We start from the raw sequence: 21,190 nt of genomic DNA on the forward strand, positions 1-21,190 counted from the left end.
TAACAGAGCGGGTATTTAATAGAGCCATGCTGAGTGAGGAGGAGGAATCAGAAAATACAGAAACAGCTGGAGTTAGAGGACATAAATTAGCAGGGTTAGATCCACGGTGTTTATAAAAACACTTATGGAGGGAACAGGAGGAGAAACCACTGAGGAATGAGGACAAACCGACCTTAACAAACTTGGATGGAGAAACCGCACCGCAACGCGGCCTGGCGGGAGTGCGGAAGTGGCGCTCAAGTCGCCAAACAAGGGACAAGAAGCTAGAAGATCACGCCGATGTTTACTAGATAAACCACGCTTTAAAAGAAGTCTTATTATCATTAGGACATTTATAGTCCACAAAAGATAAAGCATAGCAATGCAAGAGTGTAAAATTAGTCTAAAACATCCAAAAAAGAAACACATCGACACACACATAACAATTTTAGGAAGTTTTACACATGAATTGTAATCACTCAGATCTAACTGAAAATGTCTAGATTAAAATCATTTTTTTCTTCTTGGTTCCTGCTTGTTTCATCTTCTGCTTTAATAGATTGCCAGGCACATCCACTGCAAGGAAAAACAAAAGAAAGTTTATACGAGTGTTTTAACTAGAAAGCTTTCAGATTGTGATATTTCATTGCATACTTGTTGCAGATTCAGCTCAATCTTCCCTGAGTTATCTTTCTCCAGGGTCTTGAACATTTCTGATTAAAATTAAAATTAAAATAAAGCATCATTATTATGAACACAATCGTTTGTTGCATGTGAGCAAAGATGTGCTTGAGAGACTGCCGCCACTTACTAAAGAGCATTTCCAGTTTAATCAGGCAGCCCACAAAGTTGTCGAAGTCAATGGCGTACTGAGCGTCGGCGTAACGATTGACGATGGCCTGCAAGAGGGCGCTGTTAACCTGAAACCCTGCAAGGAAAATAAACAGCATATGTTTATTATCTTGTGGATTATATGGGTCGTTTCCAAAGATGAAGGTGAGTTTTTATGCTGTTGGGGCTTTTTCTTGTTTTAAACGGGTCAGATATTTGCAGAGTGATATGTGACACCGTCTCACCCATGCATCCTTTGTTCTTGGGGCCACAGTGTACATGCATGGATTGTGAGAGCAGGGCTGGAGTGCCCTAACTGGCTTTTCCAGTTTAAGTGCACGCAAACGCACGCACGCACACACACACACATACACACACAGCTGGGTCAACAAGCTCATTTTTTGTTCATGCAAAAGAACCCAGATGAAGGAACATCACCTGAGTGTGAATTCTACATTTTAGTGTCTGATGAGTGTTACCTGCTTTATCTGCTGCTGCTCTCATCTCATGTGAGCTCATTGTGCCAGATTTGTCCGTGTCGTGACTCTTGAAGATCTCCTGCATGACCCACACAGTCTTTGGTCTAATATCAAATTTCCAACTTTCACTTTTTACTTTTTTTGGTGTAACGGAATCTTACCAAATACTTCTGAAGTTTGTTCCAGAACACGTAGAATTCAGTCAATCCCAACATGGAATTGTCATCTTTCTGGACAATGTCAAGGCTTATAAAAATGAAACACTGTTAAAACTTTAAAGGTTCTTTAGAAATAGAGGATACGTCCAGCAGACTGACGATGAGACGCCCGGTCTCAATGCTGAATCCGTGTGTCTTTATGTCAGAACCTGTAAAAAATTATCAACACATAACTCACTAAGGCCATGACAAAAGGCTACATGTAAATAAATTAAAGTTCTTCAAAGGACTTACGATGAGACACGATGTTGTTCAACATTTCAACCAGTTTAAATGCAGATATTTCCATATCCTGTTTGGAGCCAAGTGCTGGTTAATACCTGAATGTAAACTCCATGACAGATTAAAACCTTCATATGACTGTCTCAACCTACGCTGCCAGCAATCTGCTTGAAGAGTTTCTTGAAATTTGGGTCCATGTCCTTTTCAGAAACCTCTTTCTGTGGAGCAACACAGAAAGGTGAAAGGACCATAAATGTTGAAATTGTTTGATTTACTACACAATGAATATTTTTTCTATCTAAATGCTTTGATTTGAGGTGAGCAGAAAGTTACCTCTTTTATGTCAGCATTAATTTTCTTATCCAGGCGACTAAAATAGAAACAAACAATGTGTTTTAGGTCTGTTGCTTTGCTAGAGGCATGCATTCACAAATGAGTTGTGTTGCTTCCAGCCATAAACACGAAAGTAATGAGAGGGGCTCAAAGGGCGTAATACAGTTGTCCACCTCTAGATGGTGCCATCTGAAAAAATAAATAAAACTCCAGATTTCTGATTTAAATCTCATCACAGATACCTGGTGCTGGCCTCTTTCTCAGAGAAAACCCTGAGGAGAAAACTGCCGTTCTTGTGAGGCAGAAAGGTTGAGGGAATTATGACGTATTCCCCACGAGGGAGTCTGAAGCGCTCGCAGACTTCGCGGGTGTTGATGAAGGTGCTGCTCATAGCAACGGCTTTCTGACGCAGCAGCACTTCAGGGCCAAGGTGAACGTTGCTTCGGCCTTTGAACTAACAAGACAACAAGAGGATTTCTGCAGATTTTCTAAATGAAATTAAAGAAAGTGTGAAAAACAAAGCTGATACAAACCTCATCGGGGACCTGTTAGAAGAAAACACACTAAATTACTTGTTTTTCAGAAGCTGATTATTCTCAAATGAGGCATCAGATTACGCTGTGGCACCTTGTAAATGGCAAATCCAATGGCTTCCAGGTCACTGTTAAGCCTCCTATTCTGTCGCCCACCCTTCTGCATCAGCCCCACCAGAAAGGTGCACCCGTCCTTTCCATCCAGAGGATGATCGTCCACCTCTTCCAGACGTACCACGAACTGAGGGTTGGATGAGAATGTTGCTACAACAGAGAGAGAAATGAAATAGTTTACATCAGGAAACAAATTGTTTCTGAGACAGTCAGAACTTGTGTCTAACCGGCATTATTTCGACAGCCGCCAGCAGTAGATCCAACCCTCCACATGCCTTCAAACTGGTAATTGTTCCAGCGGCCGACTTCGTCGCTTGAGAGCGTGTCTGGGGTCAAGTTGCAGATCTCCACCTTGGAGAAGTTCTTGATGAAGTCTAGATAGGACATCCTGAAGAGAAGAAGAAGAAGCCTTTTTCTAATCTATTTTCTTCCCAGCACTGTGGTAAGTGGGGGGACTTTTGAGAAACACAAACATTTCAGACGATAACAAAATTTCTGTCATTTCAGACATTGTTTTCAGATTTTAGTGTTTTTGAATCACAAAACAGTTCATAAAAATGGTGAACCTCTGTGTGAATTGTGATTTACTAAGTTAATATATATATATATATATATATATATAAATATATATATAAATATAAATATATATATGTGTGTGTATATATATATATATATATATATATATATATATATATATATATATATATATATATATATATATATATATATATATCCATCCATCCATTTTCATCCGCTTATCCGGAGTCGGGTCGCGGGGGCAGTAGCCTAAGGCGAGAGGCCCAGACTTCCCTCTCTCCAGCCACTTGGACCAGCTCCTCCGGGGGAATCCCAAGGCGTTCCCTGGCCAGGTGAGAGACATAGTCCCTCCACCGTGTCCTGTGTCTACCTTTAGGTCGCCTCCTTGTTGGATGTGCCCGGAAAACCTCACCAGGGAGGCGTCCAGGAGGCATCCTGACCAGATGCCTGAGCCACCTCAACTGGCTCCTCTCGATGTGGAGGAGCAGAGGGTCTACTCCGAGCCCCTCCCAGATGACCGAGCTTCTCACCCTATCTCTAAGGGAGAGCCCAGCCACTCTTCGGGGAAAATTCATTTTGGCCGCTTGTATCCGCGATCTCGTTTTTTCGGTCACTACCCAAAGCTCATGACCATTGTGAGGGTAGGAACGTAGATCGACCGGTAAATCGAGAGCTTCGCCTTCTGACTCAGCTCTCTCTTCACCACGACAGACCGATACAACGCCCGCATCACTGCAGATGCAGCACCAATCCGCCTATCAATCTCACGCTCCAGTTTTCCCTCACTCGTGAACAAGACCCCGAGATACTTAAACTCCTCCACTTGGGGCAGGACCTCATCCCTGACCCTTTTCCGAATCAAGACCATGGTCTCAGATTATCATCTGCAAAAAGCAGAGACCTGATCCTCAAGCCACCAAAACGGATGCCCTCCACAACTTGGCTGCGCCTAGAAATCCTGTCCATAAAGGTTATGAACAGAATCGGTGACCAAGGGCAGCCTTGGCAGAGTCCAACTCTCACTGGGAACGAGCCGGACTTACTGCCGGCAATGCAGACCAAGCTCTGACACCGGTCATACAGGGACCTAACAGCCCATATCAGAGGGCCTGGTACCCCATATTCCCGGAGTACCCCCACAGGGCCCCCCGAGGGACGCCTTCTCAAAATCCACGAAACACATGTAGACTGGTTGGGCAAATTCCCACGCACCCTTCAGGATCCCCCTAAGGGTATAGAGCTGGTCCAGTGTTCCACGGTCAGGACAAAAACCACATTGCTCCTCCTGAATCTGAGATTCAACAATCCGACGGACCCTCCTCTCCAGAACCCCTGAATAGACCTTACCAGGAAGGCTCGGGAGTATGATCCCCCTGCAGTTGGAACACAACCTGCGGTCCCCCTTTTTAAATAAGGGAACCACCACCCCGGCCTGCCAGTCCAGTGGGACTGCCCCCGATGTCCACACGATATTGCAGAGCCGCGTCAGCCAACACAGCCCCACAACATCCAGAGCCTTAAGGAACTCCGGGCAGATCTCATCCACCCCTGGAGCCTTGCCACAGAGGAGCTTTTTAACCACCTCAGTGACCTCAGCACCAGAGATTTGAGAGGCCAACCCAAAGTCCCCAGACTCTGCTTCCTCACTGGAAGACGTGTCAATGGGATTGAGGAGGTTTTCGAAGTATTTTGCCCACCGATCCACAACATCCTGAGTAGAGGTCAGCAGCGCACCGTCCCGTTCCGTTTGGACTGCCGGTACCCGTCAGCTGCCTCTGGAGTCCCACAGGCCAAAAAGACCTGATAGGACTCTTTCTTCAGCCTGACAGCATCCCTAACCGCCAGTGTCCACCAGCGGGTTCGGGGGTTGCCACCACGACAGGCAACGACAATCCTGCGACTACAGCACCGGTCGGCCGCCTCAACAATGGAGGCATGGAACAGGGTCCATTCAGACTCAATGTCCCCCGGAACATTTTGGAAGTTCTGTCGGAGGTGGGAATTGAAGCTCCTTCTGACAGGAGACTCTGCCAGACGTTCCCAGCAGACCCTCGCAATACGTTTGGGCCTGCCTGGTCTGACTGGCATCCTCCCCCACCATCTGAGCCAACTCACCACCAGGTAGTGGTCAGTTGACAGCTCCCCCATGGGAAGGGGGACCCACGTTTCCTCTTCGGGCTGTGCCTGGCCGGGCTCCATGGGTGAAAGCCCGGCCACCAGGCGCTCGCCAATGTGCCCCACCTCCAGGCCTGGCTCCAGAGGGGGGCCCTGGTGACCCACGTCCGGGCGAGGGAACATGGTTTCCATTTATACAATTCATCATAAGAGGTCCTCGGGTTACTCTTTGTTTGGTCTCTCTCCTAGGACCTGTTTGTCATGGGTGACCATATACACACACGCACACACAGTTATATACATAGAGTTTTATGTATATATAGTTATATATAGTTATTTATTTATCTGCATGGCGGTGGGGCACTAGGGTAGCCAATAGTTTTCCAGCTGGGGTGGCCGTGGCTCTTCTGGCCACCCCTTGGGCATGCCACTGGTTTTCAGTAAGTTTGACTCTGTTCCATGGGTTTCACCTGAACTCACTCAATAATCCTCCTCTGCTGTGTAGACTATAGAGTTCCCAGTTTTCCAGTACGCTTCCAAATCCTGTGTCTGTTCTGTCAGCCCCCTTTGCCAATTGAATTGCTCAATCCACAGTGTTTACCTTATTAAACCACTGGGTCATGTCTGCTTGCTGCTGCATTTCTCAGCACATTTTGGGTAAACACCTTCATCAAACATTACATTATTCTCATTACTTGTTAGAATACATGAATCAATTTGTTAGTGCATGCAAAACTTGACAAATAAATCCAAAACACACCACTCAAATTAAATATGAAGTTCTCCAAATGTAAGTTTAAAATATTACCCATAAAATAATTGTTTCCATACCAGAACTCTCCATCCTCAGCCACATTGTTCAACTTTAATTTCTCATCTGAGCTGACGTAATCCCATTCTCTGGATCTGTTCCGGATAAATGGATAAATAAGACATGAGAAATTATGATTTCTGTGTTTGTGACATTAAAGATGAATAAATGTACCCATCACTCCAAGGCCCCGTCCACTCCACCTGTCCCCATGGGTTTCTGATGCGGACCAGCTGAACCGCCCTACCTCGATAATTAACCTGGAAAATAAAAACAGAAGTTAAGTGCAGAGCAGACTGCAGATGAGTGTGATAATAATTTAATACGTGGTTTTGAGACTTTAGACGAGTCACATACCTCTTCTGCTCCAGTTACAGAGTAGGCATGTCCTTTTACAAGCTTCAGAGCTGTAACTGCCTCTGTCTCATAGGCACTTGTGATCTAAAAGCAGCACAAACTGGTCATTCAAACATGTTAAATTCAGCATTTGGGTTAATCATGAAGCTCAACCATGAGCTGAACCTTACGTCAATAGAGCATCCCAACAGGGAGCCCAGGCTCAGGGCCTTCTTGATGATTTGGAAGAGCTGAGGAGGAGCTTTACTCAGTTCATAAATCTCCGCAATTCCTCCTGTGAAATCCTCAAAACCCTCTATGGTGTTTCCTCCAGACAGGGCCTCGTAGCAGCCGTTCACCCTATCAGATGCAGAGGGGATTGTAACGTTTGCAATGCATGAAAAGTTTGGGTTAAATATTAAAAGTGGAGGAATTCATACTTAGCGTAAGCCTTCTCCAGCAGGGCGCTCCAGAACTCTGAGCCCTCCGCTGAGTGAACAAACAGAAGCTTTCCGTCTTTGGTGGGTAAACGGTCGTCAATCACCACATCCACCCATGTGCCGTACTGCCAGAACTGAGTGGAAACAGGATAGTCAACCAACCAGAAACTACACCAAGAGGCCATAAGCGTGATCCCTGGACAAAGGATGCCCTTAAAGGGAAAGTGTGTAATCTTACACTAAAACAACAGCAGTGTGTTTGCTCTGCATGGAATGTAAAAGTAGTGGTTTTAGAGTTTAGATTATAAAAGCTTCATCAGACCTGAAAGTGGAATATTCCAGCATAATCTTCAGTGAAACTCTGCTCGGGTGGCACCACCCGCGCCAGGATATCCTGGTCCAGAGTCAGAGAAGCTATGGCTGCCAGAAGCCAGCAGTCACCTGCACATTTCAAAGGCAGAAAATAATAAACGTATACATGGTTTGTTCCTCAGTTATGCATAAAAAGCTCTTCCTCACATGCCAATAGAAAGGCAACGTTTGCATCTCGTGATTTCCAACATCACATAAAAATAACCACTTCCTTAATCCATTGTTTTCCTACCTAAGCTTCCTTGGCAAATGTCGGTTCTGGTGGCTCCATTATCAATGAACACTGGTTTGGCACACAACTCCTAAATAAGGAGCAAAAGATTTATTATAATGTTTCTTGTGAAAAATGGTTGAGACTAAAAGTATTATAAGAGTTGAATAAACTAAGATATTATTTTCTTTTTAGTTCCTTCTTACCGTTGGCCTCTTCCACACAATGCCCCTGGTCTTTGATGAGTATGGCCCTAGCTCATTGTAGCCTAGTGACTTGCTCTCAGCTGGAAAGTTGTTATCCACAAACAGTCGTCCGCTGCTCAGACACTGCTGCCGTAAAGATTCATAATCCTGACCACCAAACTTCGCCGCGTTCTCGTTGGTGCCGATGCCAAGTGCTCTGTCCTGCTGACGGGCAACTCGGCCTGCTAAGGATGTCATCGTCACCTCTCTGTGTGTGGACTCTCAGAATTTTCCCTCGTCAACAGCAGGTGCAGGTGGATTTTAAAAGGAACACTACCCAGAAGCGGCTTTATCCCAGAGCTCTTATGAGCACCTCTGGTGATGGATCAGATAACAGGTAAAGGAGGAGCTTCAGGTGAGCAGGTGAGGCTGACTGAGCAGACATCAGCAGCACGTATGTAAATCCACGCTGAGCTCACTGTGACCACAACTTCAACAAAAACAAGGGCACACCTAAAGCCAACGACAGCAGAAACACTTCTTGCAATCTAATTTTTTTTGTCATATTTTGATGAAACAGGTGACTTATCTTCAAGTTCAAACAGTTTTTTTGACTTGTTGGTGTTCTCATATCATAAAAAACCTTATACAACCACCAAAAGTGAATGCCAAAATGAAAAATGTGTTGTTTCTGCATCAAAGTTGGATGGGCTATAAGCTGAGAGTTGTGAAAAGGATGTCTGAGCACAAATACTGAAGCAACTGTTCCACTGAGCCCAAACAATTAGAAATTCTGTGTGTTGTAATTCAGAACCTGGGGCATGCATGGACCCACCCATCTGGTTAGATCCTGATTCTGAGCTCACATCCTCCAAATTAAAATAACACCTTAAACAAACTGTAACCCAACAGAAGTCCCCTGAAACAACTATTCAGTTATTTTATTTAGCTAAATTATCAGGTTTCTGATCAGAACTGAGCATTGAAGCGGGAGCACTATGCTCTCTTTTTCAGCTGTGATTCAAGAAAATTAGGACAATTTTAAATCACAAATTGCATCAACTAAATATTAATTACAAGGTTTTGCAACAAGTTGTCCACCTTTTAACTGAGATGGATTAATGGGAATGCTGAGTTGGGTAATAAGACAATGATTTTCTTTAAAAAAAACTGTTCATATTCTTTTTATGTATTTTTAATTGCAAGTTTTTAACAAACTCCAAAAAGCTTAATTTTGATTAAATCTGCAATATAATAGTTAAATCTTTAAAAAATATGGGAAAGGATGATGAGAAAATGACCTTTCACCCACAAACGGATGTTTTCTTCAGCCAAACAGCATGGGTTTTTGTAATTAAAAGCTAATTTAGAGTCCTATAAGCTTGTATGTGAGTGCATTCAGTAATTACATTAAATGTGTGATGTGATTGTTTCCTGTCAGCATGAAAAACAACAAACTGAAACCTGATCAGTGACTTTAGATTATTACTTTAAATAAGCAAATCAGTCAGGAAATTGGGCTTGAAAATATCATGTTTAGGTAAATCCCCAAAAGAGTTAAAAAATCAAACATCACAATCACCCATTAGTAAGTTTTAATTCAATGTTTGACTAAAAACCCGTAGTAAAAAGGTCCACAGCTCACTGATGAAGTTAAAATAGATTTTTTTTCTGTTTAAACAGCTGAATATCGGTTAGGGAGTGTGGCAAATTCTCAGAAGGCAACTAGAGAGAAAAACCTTTTTGTTTACCTGAAACACACAACAAAGATTTATGTGCTGCGAAGTTCTTCAAAGACAACTCCCAGGAATCTATGGCTAAACAAACAGGAACAGGCATGGCTCAGACAAAAACTGGTTGTAAAACAAATGTGCCAAGGATCCTCATCACAGACAGTCTAGTGAACTAGACCAAATTCTTGCTTAATTTAGTCTGGCTTGCCAGGCTACATCACAGAGGGATCAATGAAATGTACTGGATTTACAGTCTGACATGGGATCAATTTATGACAAATGGCAAAACAGGTCCTACAAAATAATAATAAAAACAACAAAAACAAAAACCATGAAATTTAAAGGACAGAAAAAGAACTTTAATGTAACTAATGGGAAAAGTTAGCAGTTTATTTATTTATTAACTTTAAGAGACCTTCCTTGCTTTTACAGTATATTGGGAAATGTTTATACCAAACTTAAATGGACTTTTAGAGACTAAATACAACTATTATCATCTTATAGAATTTTATTGTTTTCTGCAATAAGCCTGAATAACAGTAATAATAATAATAATAATAATAATAATTCCATATATATATATATATAATTCCATATATATATATGTATATACATATATATATATATATATATATATATATATAGTTTATAAACTGAGAAAATTAATAGAAATTCATGTTTAAATTCCATAGTGACAAAACTGTTTATGACTACAGGTATTTTTGCCTATATCAAGCATTGATTTCCTTCTATCTGAGTTTGTCTAACAATTTTTTAAATTAACCTTCCTGTGCCTGGCCTTTTCTTGTTGTATACCATTGCAATCACTGGACTGGGAGTTCTTTATGATCCCTAATTTATTCAGGTTAGAGATTTCTGTTTAGCAGGTGTGCTAATGGAGGACATTACATCTCCCCCGAGAGCTTTTCTTAATGATATATTCATCTAATCTATAAATCATTCATGTTTTCAAACATATCAGGCTTTTGATGTTTTGTAGTTGTTTTCATGTTTGCTACAGCTCCTGAGCGCCTCTAGTGGTTGTAAGTGGTACTGCCTCTTCATTGTAGCCACGCCTTTTTCCGGTGGGGTGGGGGGATCCCTTCTCCAGCGCGTGTGCGTTTGTGTGTGTGCGCGCGGCCGTCACAGATTCATATTGAATCTCCACTTTCCTGTTCTTTTTGACCCCTCCTTAAAAGGTTTCCGTTGACTTCTAAGCGGTGGTGAGTTTCGTGATTTTATTAGTTTCATTTAAACAAAAACGTCTGTTTTCACTGCACGAGACTAACGGTCCCCGGTGTCGCACACCAGCGCGTGCTGTTTGTTTCTGCTGCACGACTCTAGCCCTGATAATAATAATAATAATAGTCAGTTTGGAGAAAACAATAATACAAAACGCGTAGTTTAAACTCAGCTGTTTGATTCCTTTTAGTAAAGTAATGTAATTTTTTCTTTGTTTGTAAATCTTTAACCGCAGTGGTTAGCTAGTTGAAGGCAGGCCCGCTTGTTTTGAACAGGTGCTGCCAAACAGCAGCTCGCGCCACTTCACAATGTGATTGTTGATACCCAGCATGGAATAATAGTTGTAAACAAACGTGCAGCTTTACTCTTCAGGGTTGTGATCTGACGAAGAAAAACATTTGTTTGTTTGCTGATTGCAGGAAGTAGTTTAAAGGTTAAAGTCCTGCCATTCTTAATCTTTATGATCATCATCATCACCATCACAGAAACGGCATGGATCAGCTTTCTGCTCACGGGGCGGGCATGCAGACCTGCATCTGATCTGAAACCTGCCGCAACCCCTCTTTCTTGTGTATTTAGTCATTTGGACAGCTGACTCTGCAGGCATGTGGGGCCTCATGATGGGGCCACTGTCCTCTTTAAACAATGTCCTTGTTTTCACCAAACCTTTCACTAGTGTGCTCGGAGCTCTATCCAAGCTTCCTTTCAGCTTCGGCTCTTTAGCATTCCTCCTGTGGAAATTGTGTTTTTAGAGAAAGTGGAAAACAAAGTGCTGTATCATTCCCAGGACCAAAATCCTTGATGATTGTGCTTTCTTCTTGTTTTGTTTCACAGCCTACACTCATAGAACAGGTACCATACTTTCAACTTGCTTCGTTATTTCTCAGTTTGCTCTGTTTAAGGTTGAGATTATTTTCACCCACGCTTCCTTCCTATGTTTAAATTATTCACCTGCTTCTCCATATTATGTTTACTTTGATACACTGCTACCATTTAGTTAAGTTTTAAATGTGTTATTTGCAAAAATGTGATTTATTATTTTAACCAAAAGCAGCAGCCTGGACTTGGAGACCTTGAACACATTTACTCTACAAATAACAAACACTTTAAATCTATGGGATTCAATGTTTTTATTTAGGGATTTTTTTCCCATCAGCAGGTCATAACTGGTGTTTTTTTTCTCTCACTATAATGCTATTTTATTTATTATTGAGCTTTTTCCTCACTTGATTTAAAATGAGCAGATTTAAATACACGCAATGACAGCTTGACCTGGAGGGGTGTGATTGGGAGGAACGGCCCACCTAATCTGAACTCGAGCGGTGTTTTGTTATTGGACTTCTGTGCAAGCCGCAGTTTGGCCATAACGAACACCATGTTCGAACATAAGGATGCCCACCAGTACACTTGGTACCAGGGCAGCCTAGGTCACAGGTCGATGATAGATTTTGTAGTCGTATCATCTGACCTGCGGCCGTATGTTTTGGACACCCGAGTGAAGAGAGGGGCGGAGCTGTCAACTGATCACCACCTGGTGGTGAGTTGGATCAGATGGCAAGGGAACATGCCGCGTAGACCTGGCAGACCCAAACGCATAGCGAGGGTCTGCTGGGAACGCCTGGCAGAAGAACCTGTCAAGACGGTCTTCAACTCCCACCTCCGGCAGAGCTTTGACCACGTCCCGAGAGCAGTGGGGGACATTGAGTCCGAGTGGGCCTTGTTCCACTCTGCGATTGTCGAGGCGGCTGTTGCTAGCTGTGGTCGTAAGGTGGCCGGTGCCAGTCGTGGTGGCAACCCCCGTACCCGCTGGTGGACACCAGAGGTTCGGGGAGCCGTCAGGCTGAAGAAGGAGGCCTACAGGGCGTGGCTGGTCTGTGGGTCTCCGGAGGCAGCAGACAGGTACCGGATAGCCAAGCGGGGTGCAGCAGTGGCAGTTGCCGAGGCAAAATCTCGGGCGTGGGAGGAGTTTGGTGAGGCCATGGAGAAAGACTATCGATCGGCTCCAAAGAGGTTCTGGCAAACTGTCCGGCGCCTCAGGAGAGGAAGGCAGCAACTCGCTCACACTGTTTACAGTGGGGATGGGGAGCTGCTGACGTCAACTGAGGCTATAGTCGGACGGTGGAAGGAATACTTTGAGGAGCTCCTCAATCCCACCTACGCGCATTCCGAGGAGGAACCAGAGCTGGGAGGCCTGGGGATGGACTGTACAATCTCGGGGGCAGAAGTTGCTGAGGTAGTCAAACAACTACACAGCGGCGGACCCCCGGGGGCGGATGAGGTTCGTCCTGGGTATCTCAAGGCTATGGATGTTGTAGGGCTGTCATGGTTGACACGTCTCTACAACATTGCGTGGTCATCGGGGGCAGTTCCTAGGGAGTGGCAGACCGGGGTGGTGGTCCCCATCTTTAAGAAGGGTGACCTGAGGGTGTGTTCCAACTATAGGGGGATCACACTCCTCAGCCTCCCTGGAAAGGTCTACTCCAAGGTACTGGAGAGGAGGGTCCGATCGATAGTTGAATCTCAGATAGAGGAGGAGCAATGTGGTTTTCGTCCTGGCCGTGGAACTGTGGACCAGCTCTATACCCTTGCAAGGGTGATGGAGGGGGCATGGGAGTTTGCCCAACCAATCCACATGTGCTTTGTGGATTTGGAGAAGGCTTATGACCGTGTCCCCAGGGGCACCCTGTGGGGGACGCTCCAGGAGTATGGGGTGGGTGGCTTTCTGTTAAGGGCCATTCAGTCCCTTTACCAGAGGAGCGTGAGTTTGGTCCGCATAGCCGGTAGTAAGTCGGACCTGTTCCCAGTGAGGGTTGGACTCCGCCAGGGCTGCCCTTTGTCACCAGTTCTGTTCATCACTTTTATGGACAGAATTTCTAGACGCAGCCGTGGTGTGGAGTGTGTCGAGTTTGGTGGCAGGAGAATCTCGTCTCTGCTTTTTGCGGATGATGTGGTTCTCCTAGCTTCATCCAGCTCTGACCTTCAGCTCTTGCTGGGTAGGTTCGCGGCCGAATGTGAAGCGGCTGGGATGAGGATCAGCACCTCCAAATCTGAGACCATGGTTCTCGACCGGAAAAGGGTGGCTTGCCACCTCCGGGTCGGGGGAGAGGTCCTACCTCAAGTGGAGGAGTTTAAGTATCTCGGGGTCTTGTTCACGAGTGAGGGTAGGAGGGATCGGGAGATCGACAGGCGGATTGGTTCGGCGTCTGCAGTGATGCGGACGCTGAGCCGATCTGTCGTGGTGAAGAGGGAGCTGAGCCAGAAAGCCAGGCTCTGGATTTACCGGTCGATCTACATCCCAATCCTCACCTATGGTCATGAGCTTTGGGTAATGACCGAAAGAACGAGATCGCGGATACAAGCGGCCGAAATGAGTTTCCTCCGTAGGGTGGCCGGGCTCAGCCTTAGAGATAGGGTGAGGAGCTCGGACATTCGGGAGGGACTCGGAGTAGAACCGCTGCTCCTCCGGATCGAAAGGAGCCAGTTGAGGTGGTTTGGGCATCTGGTCAGGATGCCTCCTGGACGCCTCCCCGGGGAGGTGTTTCGGGCATGTCCTGCCGGCAGAAGGCCCCCGGGTCGACCCAGGACATGTTGGAGAGGTTACATCTCCAATCTGGTCCGGGACGCCTTGGGGTCCTGCCGGAGGAGCTGGTGGAGAAGGCCGGGGAGAGGACGGCCTGGAGCTCCCTAATTGGGATGCTGCCCCCGCGACCCGGACCCGGATAAGCGGAGGAAGACGAAGACGAAGATTTAAATACAGCATGTCTAAAAAAAGCTTGAGTAGTGACCTCTTAAGCTCTGAAATGGTTTAGTTTGATTAAACCAGGTTAGCTCACAGGCTACAGCTTTGGATTTGTGCATCTCTCAGGCTGACATCAGCATTGCAGAAAACTTCTCTAAAGTGGGGTTTCCTAGCCTGGAAAGCCATCCTATATATCCATCCTGCATATAGACCTGCAGAGCAAAATCTCTTTGCTACTGATACGGTCTACCTAGGTTTCTAGGCTAGGGTTTCCCTTTAGCTCAAAGCAAATCATTTATTTTTTATTTTTATTTCTTTTACACCGCTAAGTGCTGTAACTTCCAGACAGGCCTGTGCTGCTGATTAGCTTGCTGCTATTTATAAACGGCTCAGTGTGTGCACACCCTCTCACCAGCTCTGTATTTTTGTCTTGCTCCAGTATGTATTCAGCCGGAGGGATCTGTGCGAGCATATACGCTGACAGGCTCCGGGCAGAGGGCATGGGCTCCAACGAGCAGGCCGTGCAGTTTGCTGGCCAGGACTACGAGGCGCTGAAGCAGCAGTGTGTGGAGTCGGGCTGCCTGTTTGAGGACCCTTGCTTCCCAGCTGAGCCTCCATCTCTGGGCTTCAAGGAGCTTGCACCCTACTCTTCCAAAACCAGAGATGTGGAGTGGATGAGACCAACAGTGAGAAAACTCAGGAATTTTTGTTGTTGTTCTGAAAATGTTTATGTAAACAGGCGTATCAGTGACACTGTCTTGATGCATTCCTGCTAAATCAGACAGCAGGGACAAGCAGGGACAGGAACTTTGCAGACCACTGCAGCTGTTGGATGGCATTCCCAGACCACTCCCCTCATCAGGACATTTGTTTACTGTGTCTAATTAAAACACAGGAAGATGGCACATAGGGAATGTGTGTGAAGGCAGAAAATAGCCATTTTCTCCTCGCTGGTATTCTGATTCGTAAATGAAATCCTCATAATGAAGATATAACTTCTGTTTTATTAGGAACTGACGAGTGATCCTCAGTTTATTGTGGGTGGTGCCACCAGAACAGATATCTGTCAGGGAGCTCTTGGTGAGTTTTTATTGTAAAAATTCTTGTTTAAATCGGCACCAATAATAAATTTGGATGGGGGTTCCTGAGTTTGTCGTCTCACCCGCAGGGGACTGCTGGCTGCTGGCCGCCATCGCCTCTCTGACTCTAAATGAGAAGCTCCTTCATCGAGTTGTTCCGCATGGCCAGTCATTCCAAGACGATTACGCTGGAGTCTTCCACTTTCAGGTTCCTTTCCTTAAAATTTCATCAATTATTTTCTTTCCAGCAATTTAGCTAAGTGGGTTTTTTTTTCCTCTACTGCTGTGCATTGCAGTTCTGGCAGTTTGGCGAATGGACGGATGTCGTGATTGATGATCGATTGCCTGTCAAAGATGGGGAGCTCATGTTTGTTCATTCCGCTGAGGGCAATGAATTCTGGAGTGCTCTGTTGGAGAAGGCCTACGCCAAGTAGGTTTCAGAAGCCTCAGCTGCTGCATCTTTAATCTTGAGTTTATTTTGTGGGATACCCCAAAGTGCTTCTTGAATGTGTAATTGGTTTCAAGTACATTTTTTGCATGCCATTAGGTTAAATGGCTCCTATGAGGCGTTGTCTGGGGGAAGCACCACTGAAGGGTTTGAGGACTTCACAGGGGGCGTGTCCGAGATGTACGAGCTCTGTAAGGCTCCTCGAGACCTCTACAGGATAATCAGCAAGGCTTTGGAAAGAGGCTCCCTACTGGGATGCTCTATTGATGTAAGAGCTGGAAAACAAAACGCACTTGAGGACCACATTGTTTGTTATAAATTTCCCACAGGATGGTATCAATTTTAAACTCATGCAGATCACCAGTGCTTTTGACATGGAGGCTGTGACATTCAAGAAGCTGGTGAAGGGCCACGCCTACTCCGTCACCGGACTCAAAGAGGTCTGCCCCTGCATCACTGTCATCAATAAGCATGAACACTGTCATTTATAGGTGGAATAGAAAATGGTTATCTTGGCTTTCAAGCAAACTTATTTTAAAATGTAAACAATTTAGAGGTCCAACCTCCTTTTTTCAGGCTTCCCTCCTAGCCACACCTGCAGAATACAGGAAAAAGCAATCATTGTTCCTGAGGGCTAATTGTAATATTTTCTATCTGTTGTTGGCACCTTTTCTGCTATGGTTTCTAATGTAACACACCTACCTCACCGTACAGCAATTTAGAATGCTAGCTAACATAGTGGGGTGTTTTAATGAATGAATAGATTTATTATTATTGTGTCTTACATATCATTGTAAGACACCCATACAAAAGAGACACTTGTCAACATTTTCCATGTTATAAAGTAATTTTCTTGAGCCTGTATGTGCCAAAACGACCCTTACAGGTTTAATAAAAGGCAACTCTGCCCCTATCACCCCCTGTAGCCGGTCTGTTGAACTTAGAAAAATGTTGAGCTGACATACCTGGCACTGCAGTCTTGTTCCAGCACATTTCCTGCATGTTTTAGCTCATGAAAACAGCTGATTTGTTTGAGTTAGTGATGAATTACTCCCTTAGACACTGATGAAGGCATGCAAAACATTTCAGCTGTTAGATTAAGGTGTTTAAAAGACAAACACACAGCAAGAAGATATATTTTGCTTTTGTTTCTGCTAAACAGGGCGTGCATAAAGCAAACCAAAATGGCCTACTCTCCCTTTAATTGTTAAAAACAAGGCCATTTTTAGCTTTCTTGGTTTATTCCTGACTTCAAAATCACAGCAGCTCTGATCCACTGACTGGTTAAAAACCCACGAACAACAGGTCAAAACACACATTCATACACACACACACACACACGCAAACATGCTGCCAAGGCAATAAAATGACAAACGCTCCTCTGCCAACTGACAGAGAACCGGCTGCGTTCACAAACAACAGGTCCATCACTTAAATGTTTCCAACATAAATTGAACCATATTCTAAACAGAAAAAAAATAAATAAAACTCTTTAAATTAAATTTGTAAACTACAGCAGAACGGAACATTCCTTCTGTCACAAGCTATCCTGGCTTTGCTTCCTAATCAGCTGCTCCAAGTCGAAATCCATGAATTCGTGCACATAGAGGGGTATGTACAAAGGGGGGTGTTCAGAGTTGGCTTGATGATGAATCAGGATCCAGTCATTAAGAACGGGTGCATTCATAATGATTGGATGAGGTTTTTCCAGGATTGTACGTTTCAGTCTATCAAAATTATTATTTTTGACAAAATATTTAATTCATTGGTTGCCGTCGGTACGTGAAGAGCATTTCAAGCAATATGGCAAAAATGCTCCAGCAAAACATTTCCTACCCCACCTTTAAGGTTTCCCCTCCCTATGCTGTCACGTAGGTTGATTACCGTGGCAGCATGGTACGTCTTATCCGAATACGTAACCCTTGGGGCCAGGTGGAGTGGACCGGTGCCTGGAGTGACAGGTGAGTGTTCCAGGTGTTTATTTCAAGTTTGTCTTATCGACTTGTAATGTTTTTATTAACATTTTATCATTTATAGTTCATCAGAATGGGATGAGCTCGATCCATCAGAGAGAGAAGACTTGCATCTTAACATGGAAGACGGAGAGTTTTGGTGAGAAAGGGAAAGGGGGAATTAGAAATGTACGGCAAAAGGTCTAATGGTAATAAAGACTGTCGTCGTTTGTGTATTTTAGCCAAAATTTTAGAGTTATGCTTTTTTAAATAAAACTACAAATATTAAAACTAAGAAAAAACATTTTCATACTGAATTTTAGAAGCTCAGCTCTACAGGAAAGGCCAGAAAAATAAGATTTCTACTACAACAACAATTGTTTTAAACTATTATTCCTTTTGTTTTTTCTTGGAAGAAAACTAAAAACCCTCTGAATTACTTTTTGAAGATTTAAAACAAAAAAGAGCTCTCCTCATTGATCACTGTCAAATTTTGCTTCCTCGTCCAGGATGTCCTTCAGTGATTTCTTGAGGCAGTTTTCTCGTCTGGAAATTTGTAACTTGACTCCAGACGCTCTGAGTGACGACTCTCTCAACCACTGGAACACCATCAAGTTCTACGGGACCTGGAGGAGAGGCAGCACCGCCGGCGGTTGCAGGAACCACCCCAGTGAGTGCAAATCATAACAGCCATTCAAGTGTACACACTCACTAAAGCAAACCTCATATTTCTGTAGACACGTTTTGGATAAACCCTCAGTATAAGATCACGCTGCTGGAGGAGGATGACGATCCAGATGATGACGAGGTGGCATGCAGTTTTCTAGTAGCCCTCATGCAGAAGGACCGCCGCAAATACCGGCGCCACGGTCAGGACATGCACACCATCGGCTTTGCTCTCTATGAGGTGAGAGCAGAGGCAATAAAACCTGAATCATCCCTTTCTCAGTCTAATACGTTGTTTACAATCTTTTCTACTTCTCCACCATTCTTAACAGATCCCAGAAGAGGTAGGCAGTGCACGAGTTGATAGCCAAAATGTGAGTTCAGCTCAGAAACTTGTAAAAATGTATAAATTCATGCATGTTTTCCTGCTTCCATCAGTACAGAGGCTGCCAGAACGTGCATTTGAAGAAGAATTTCTTTTTGAGCCATTCGTCGTGCGCTCGCTCAGAGACCTTCATCAACCTGCGTGAGGTGAGCACGCGGCTGCGGCTGCCCCCCGGGGAGTACCTGATCGTGCCCTCCACCTTCGAGCCGAGCAAAGAGGCGGACTTTGTGCTGAGGGTTTTCACTGAAAAGCAGTCGGAGACGGAGTACGTCTCCCTCAGCAGGTTGTTGAATAAACGCCCGTTGCATAAGAAGCTAAATCTAATGTATTTATGTTTTTGAATTGCAGAGAACTGGATGATGAAGTGTCTGCTGATTTTGGAGATGAGGTCTGCATCAACACTGGAGGACATTTAGGGATTTTATTACGTTTCTGATTAAAAAGTCGTCTTTTTGCTTTTTCTCTACAGGAGGAAATAACCGAGGATGACATTGATGACTCTTTTAAGTCTATGTTTGCCCAACTAGCAGGAGATGTGAGTTTTGACGAGTAGATCTGTTAATATGATGAATCATGCTTCCATAACTTTATTCTGAACACTCTGCTTATGTAGGACATGGAGATCTCTATTCATGAGCTCAGAACCATCCTAAACCGAGTCATCTCCAGGCGTGAGTTTGCTCTTTGTGGCATAATGCTGACAAATACTCCGTCGTGTTAGATTCCTCTGTAATGTGTGCACGGGGCTTCCTGGACTAATGTTCAGGCTTAGTATTTATCAAACTAAAATTAGTTTTTTTTTTTTTTTTAATGTTTTAGACAGAGATCTGAAGACTGATGGCTTCAGTGTGGAATCATGTAGGGCAATGGTCAACCTGATGGATGTATCCTGAAATTAAACCTGATTGTTTTAGCAAATCAGTGCATTTTGCAGTTTTGTGATCGTTCAAGCCTGCAGTTTGAACCCTTGACGCACCGTTTCTCAGAAAGATGGCAGTGCACGTTTAGGTCTGGTGGAATTTCAGATTCTCTGGAACAAGATTCGAAAGTGGTTGGTAAGAAATCAACAGTACACACTTAAAGCTGTCCTGTACTTTTGTTTCTAACCTTCCCACCTGCATTTTTCAGGGCATTTTCAGAGAATTTGATCTGGATAAGTCTGGAGCTATGAGCTCATATGAGATGCGGCTCGCTGTGGAAGGAACAGGTACGCTGTAGCAAGCTGACATCATAAAACAAGTAACTCACTTTTAACTTTTTCATCCTGTTTTAGGCTTCAAACTGAATAATAAACTGAACGAGGTTCTGGTGGCCCGGTATGCAGACAATGAAATGATTGACTTTGATAACTTCATCTGTTGCTTGGTCAAGCTTGAAGCCATGTTTAGTGAGTAATCTATAAATATACTGCATATACTCAGGTTTTATTATAGCAACACATTACAACTGTTATTTTGAATTTTGCAGGATCTTTCCAGCAGTTTGACAAAGAAGGATCAGGAGTGGCTGAGATGAATCTCACAGAGGTAAGTGTGTGACTATGTGGACAATATTCTCTCTAACAATTATTTTGTCTAACTGCAGTCTCAATTTGCTCAGTGGCTTTACCTGACCATGTGTGGTTGAGTAAGCCTGACTGTAAAGGAGGAAGATACAAGTGTAGTGCCTGCAGCTCCAAGAGACGTCCCTGCCCTTTATGAACCCCACCTCAATGCAACTAAAAGTAGCTCAAGAGCTGTTTAGCAGGAAACAAACCAAGTGTCTGGGCAGGAAATAAAAATCACTGACACCTGTCTATCATCGCTGTTGTAAAAAGCATGTGACTGCATGATCAATCACAAGCTGCAGTTCTTATATTTGCATTATAGTCATCAGCATAATTTATTTTATCACAAAAATCAGTTAATGTTGACATCCATAATATTTAATAGTGTATTTAATGACAATTTTACTTTTAACAGATTACAAATAATCACCTGTTTGTAGTTTCCTTCTCACACCACAAGGTGGCAACACAGACCCAACCTAACTTTTTAAATTTAAACCGGATTTGAATATTTTCATTATTACATTTTTAGTTGAAGTGAAGGAATTGACTTTTATTGCCTTATTTTGCACTGAAAACTTTAGATGCTTGTGCATTTGCCTCGTTTTAACATCCCATAACTTGAAATTCTTACAGGACACGCATTAGACCGAATTAATCTTCATATAAAAAGCCTTACCAGCA

General features: G+C 44.0%; 2 protein-coding genes across 2 annotated transcripts; one reads left to right on the forward strand and one right to left on the reverse strand.

The window, feature by feature from the left end:
• Positions 1 to 424: 424 nt before the first annotated feature.
• capn8 (calpain 8) lies at positions 425 to 8,088 on the reverse strand. The gene is made up of 21 exons (XM_015944152.3): positions 7,738 to 8,088; positions 7,553 to 7,622; positions 7,271 to 7,389; positions 6,949 to 7,082; positions 6,700 to 6,868; positions 6,530 to 6,613; positions 6,347 to 6,432; positions 6,193 to 6,267; positions 2,937 to 3,097; positions 2,690 to 2,859; positions 2,596 to 2,607; positions 2,305 to 2,516; positions 2,063 to 2,099; positions 1,882 to 1,947; positions 1,742 to 1,799; positions 1,592 to 1,656; positions 1,451 to 1,519; positions 1,290 to 1,368; positions 791 to 907; positions 634 to 692; positions 425 to 555 (listed from the first exon to the last, which is right to left on the reverse strand). Exons 1-21 carry the CDS (start codon positions 7,972 to 7,974, stop codon positions 532 to 534), a joined length of 2,103 nt encoding a protein of 700 aa, XP_015799638.1. The 5' UTR covers positions 7,975 to 8,088; the 3' UTR covers positions 425 to 531.
• Positions 8,089 to 10,541: 2,453 nt separating this feature from the next.
• Positions 10,542 to 20,760, forward strand: capn1a (calpain 1, (mu/I) large subunit a). Its single transcript, XM_015944148.3, has 22 exons — positions 10,542 to 10,672; positions 14,870 to 15,116; positions 15,441 to 15,510; positions 15,599 to 15,717; positions 15,806 to 15,939; positions 16,057 to 16,225; positions 16,314 to 16,397; positions 17,833 to 17,918; positions 17,995 to 18,069; positions 18,419 to 18,579; positions 18,647 to 18,816; positions 18,908 to 18,919; positions 19,014 to 19,225; positions 19,309 to 19,348; positions 19,430 to 19,495; positions 19,574 to 19,631; positions 19,780 to 19,844; positions 19,947 to 20,015; positions 20,089 to 20,167; positions 20,234 to 20,347; positions 20,428 to 20,486; positions 20,560 to 20,760. Exons 2-22 carry the CDS (start codon positions 14,871 to 14,873, stop codon positions 20,584 to 20,586), a joined length of 2,115 nt encoding a protein of 704 aa, XP_015799634.3. The 5' UTR covers positions 10,542 to 10,672; position 14,870; the 3' UTR covers positions 20,587 to 20,760.
• The last annotated feature ends 430 nt before the right edge of the window (positions 20,761 to 21,190 follow it).

The sequence above is a fragment of the Nothobranchius furzeri genome, chromosome 12 (assembly GCF_043380555.1).
Source record: "Nothobranchius furzeri strain GRZ-AD chromosome 12, NfurGRZ-RIMD1, whole genome shotgun sequence".
Taxonomy (NCBI): domain Eukaryota; kingdom Metazoa; phylum Chordata; class Actinopteri; order Cyprinodontiformes; family Nothobranchiidae; genus Nothobranchius; species Nothobranchius furzeri.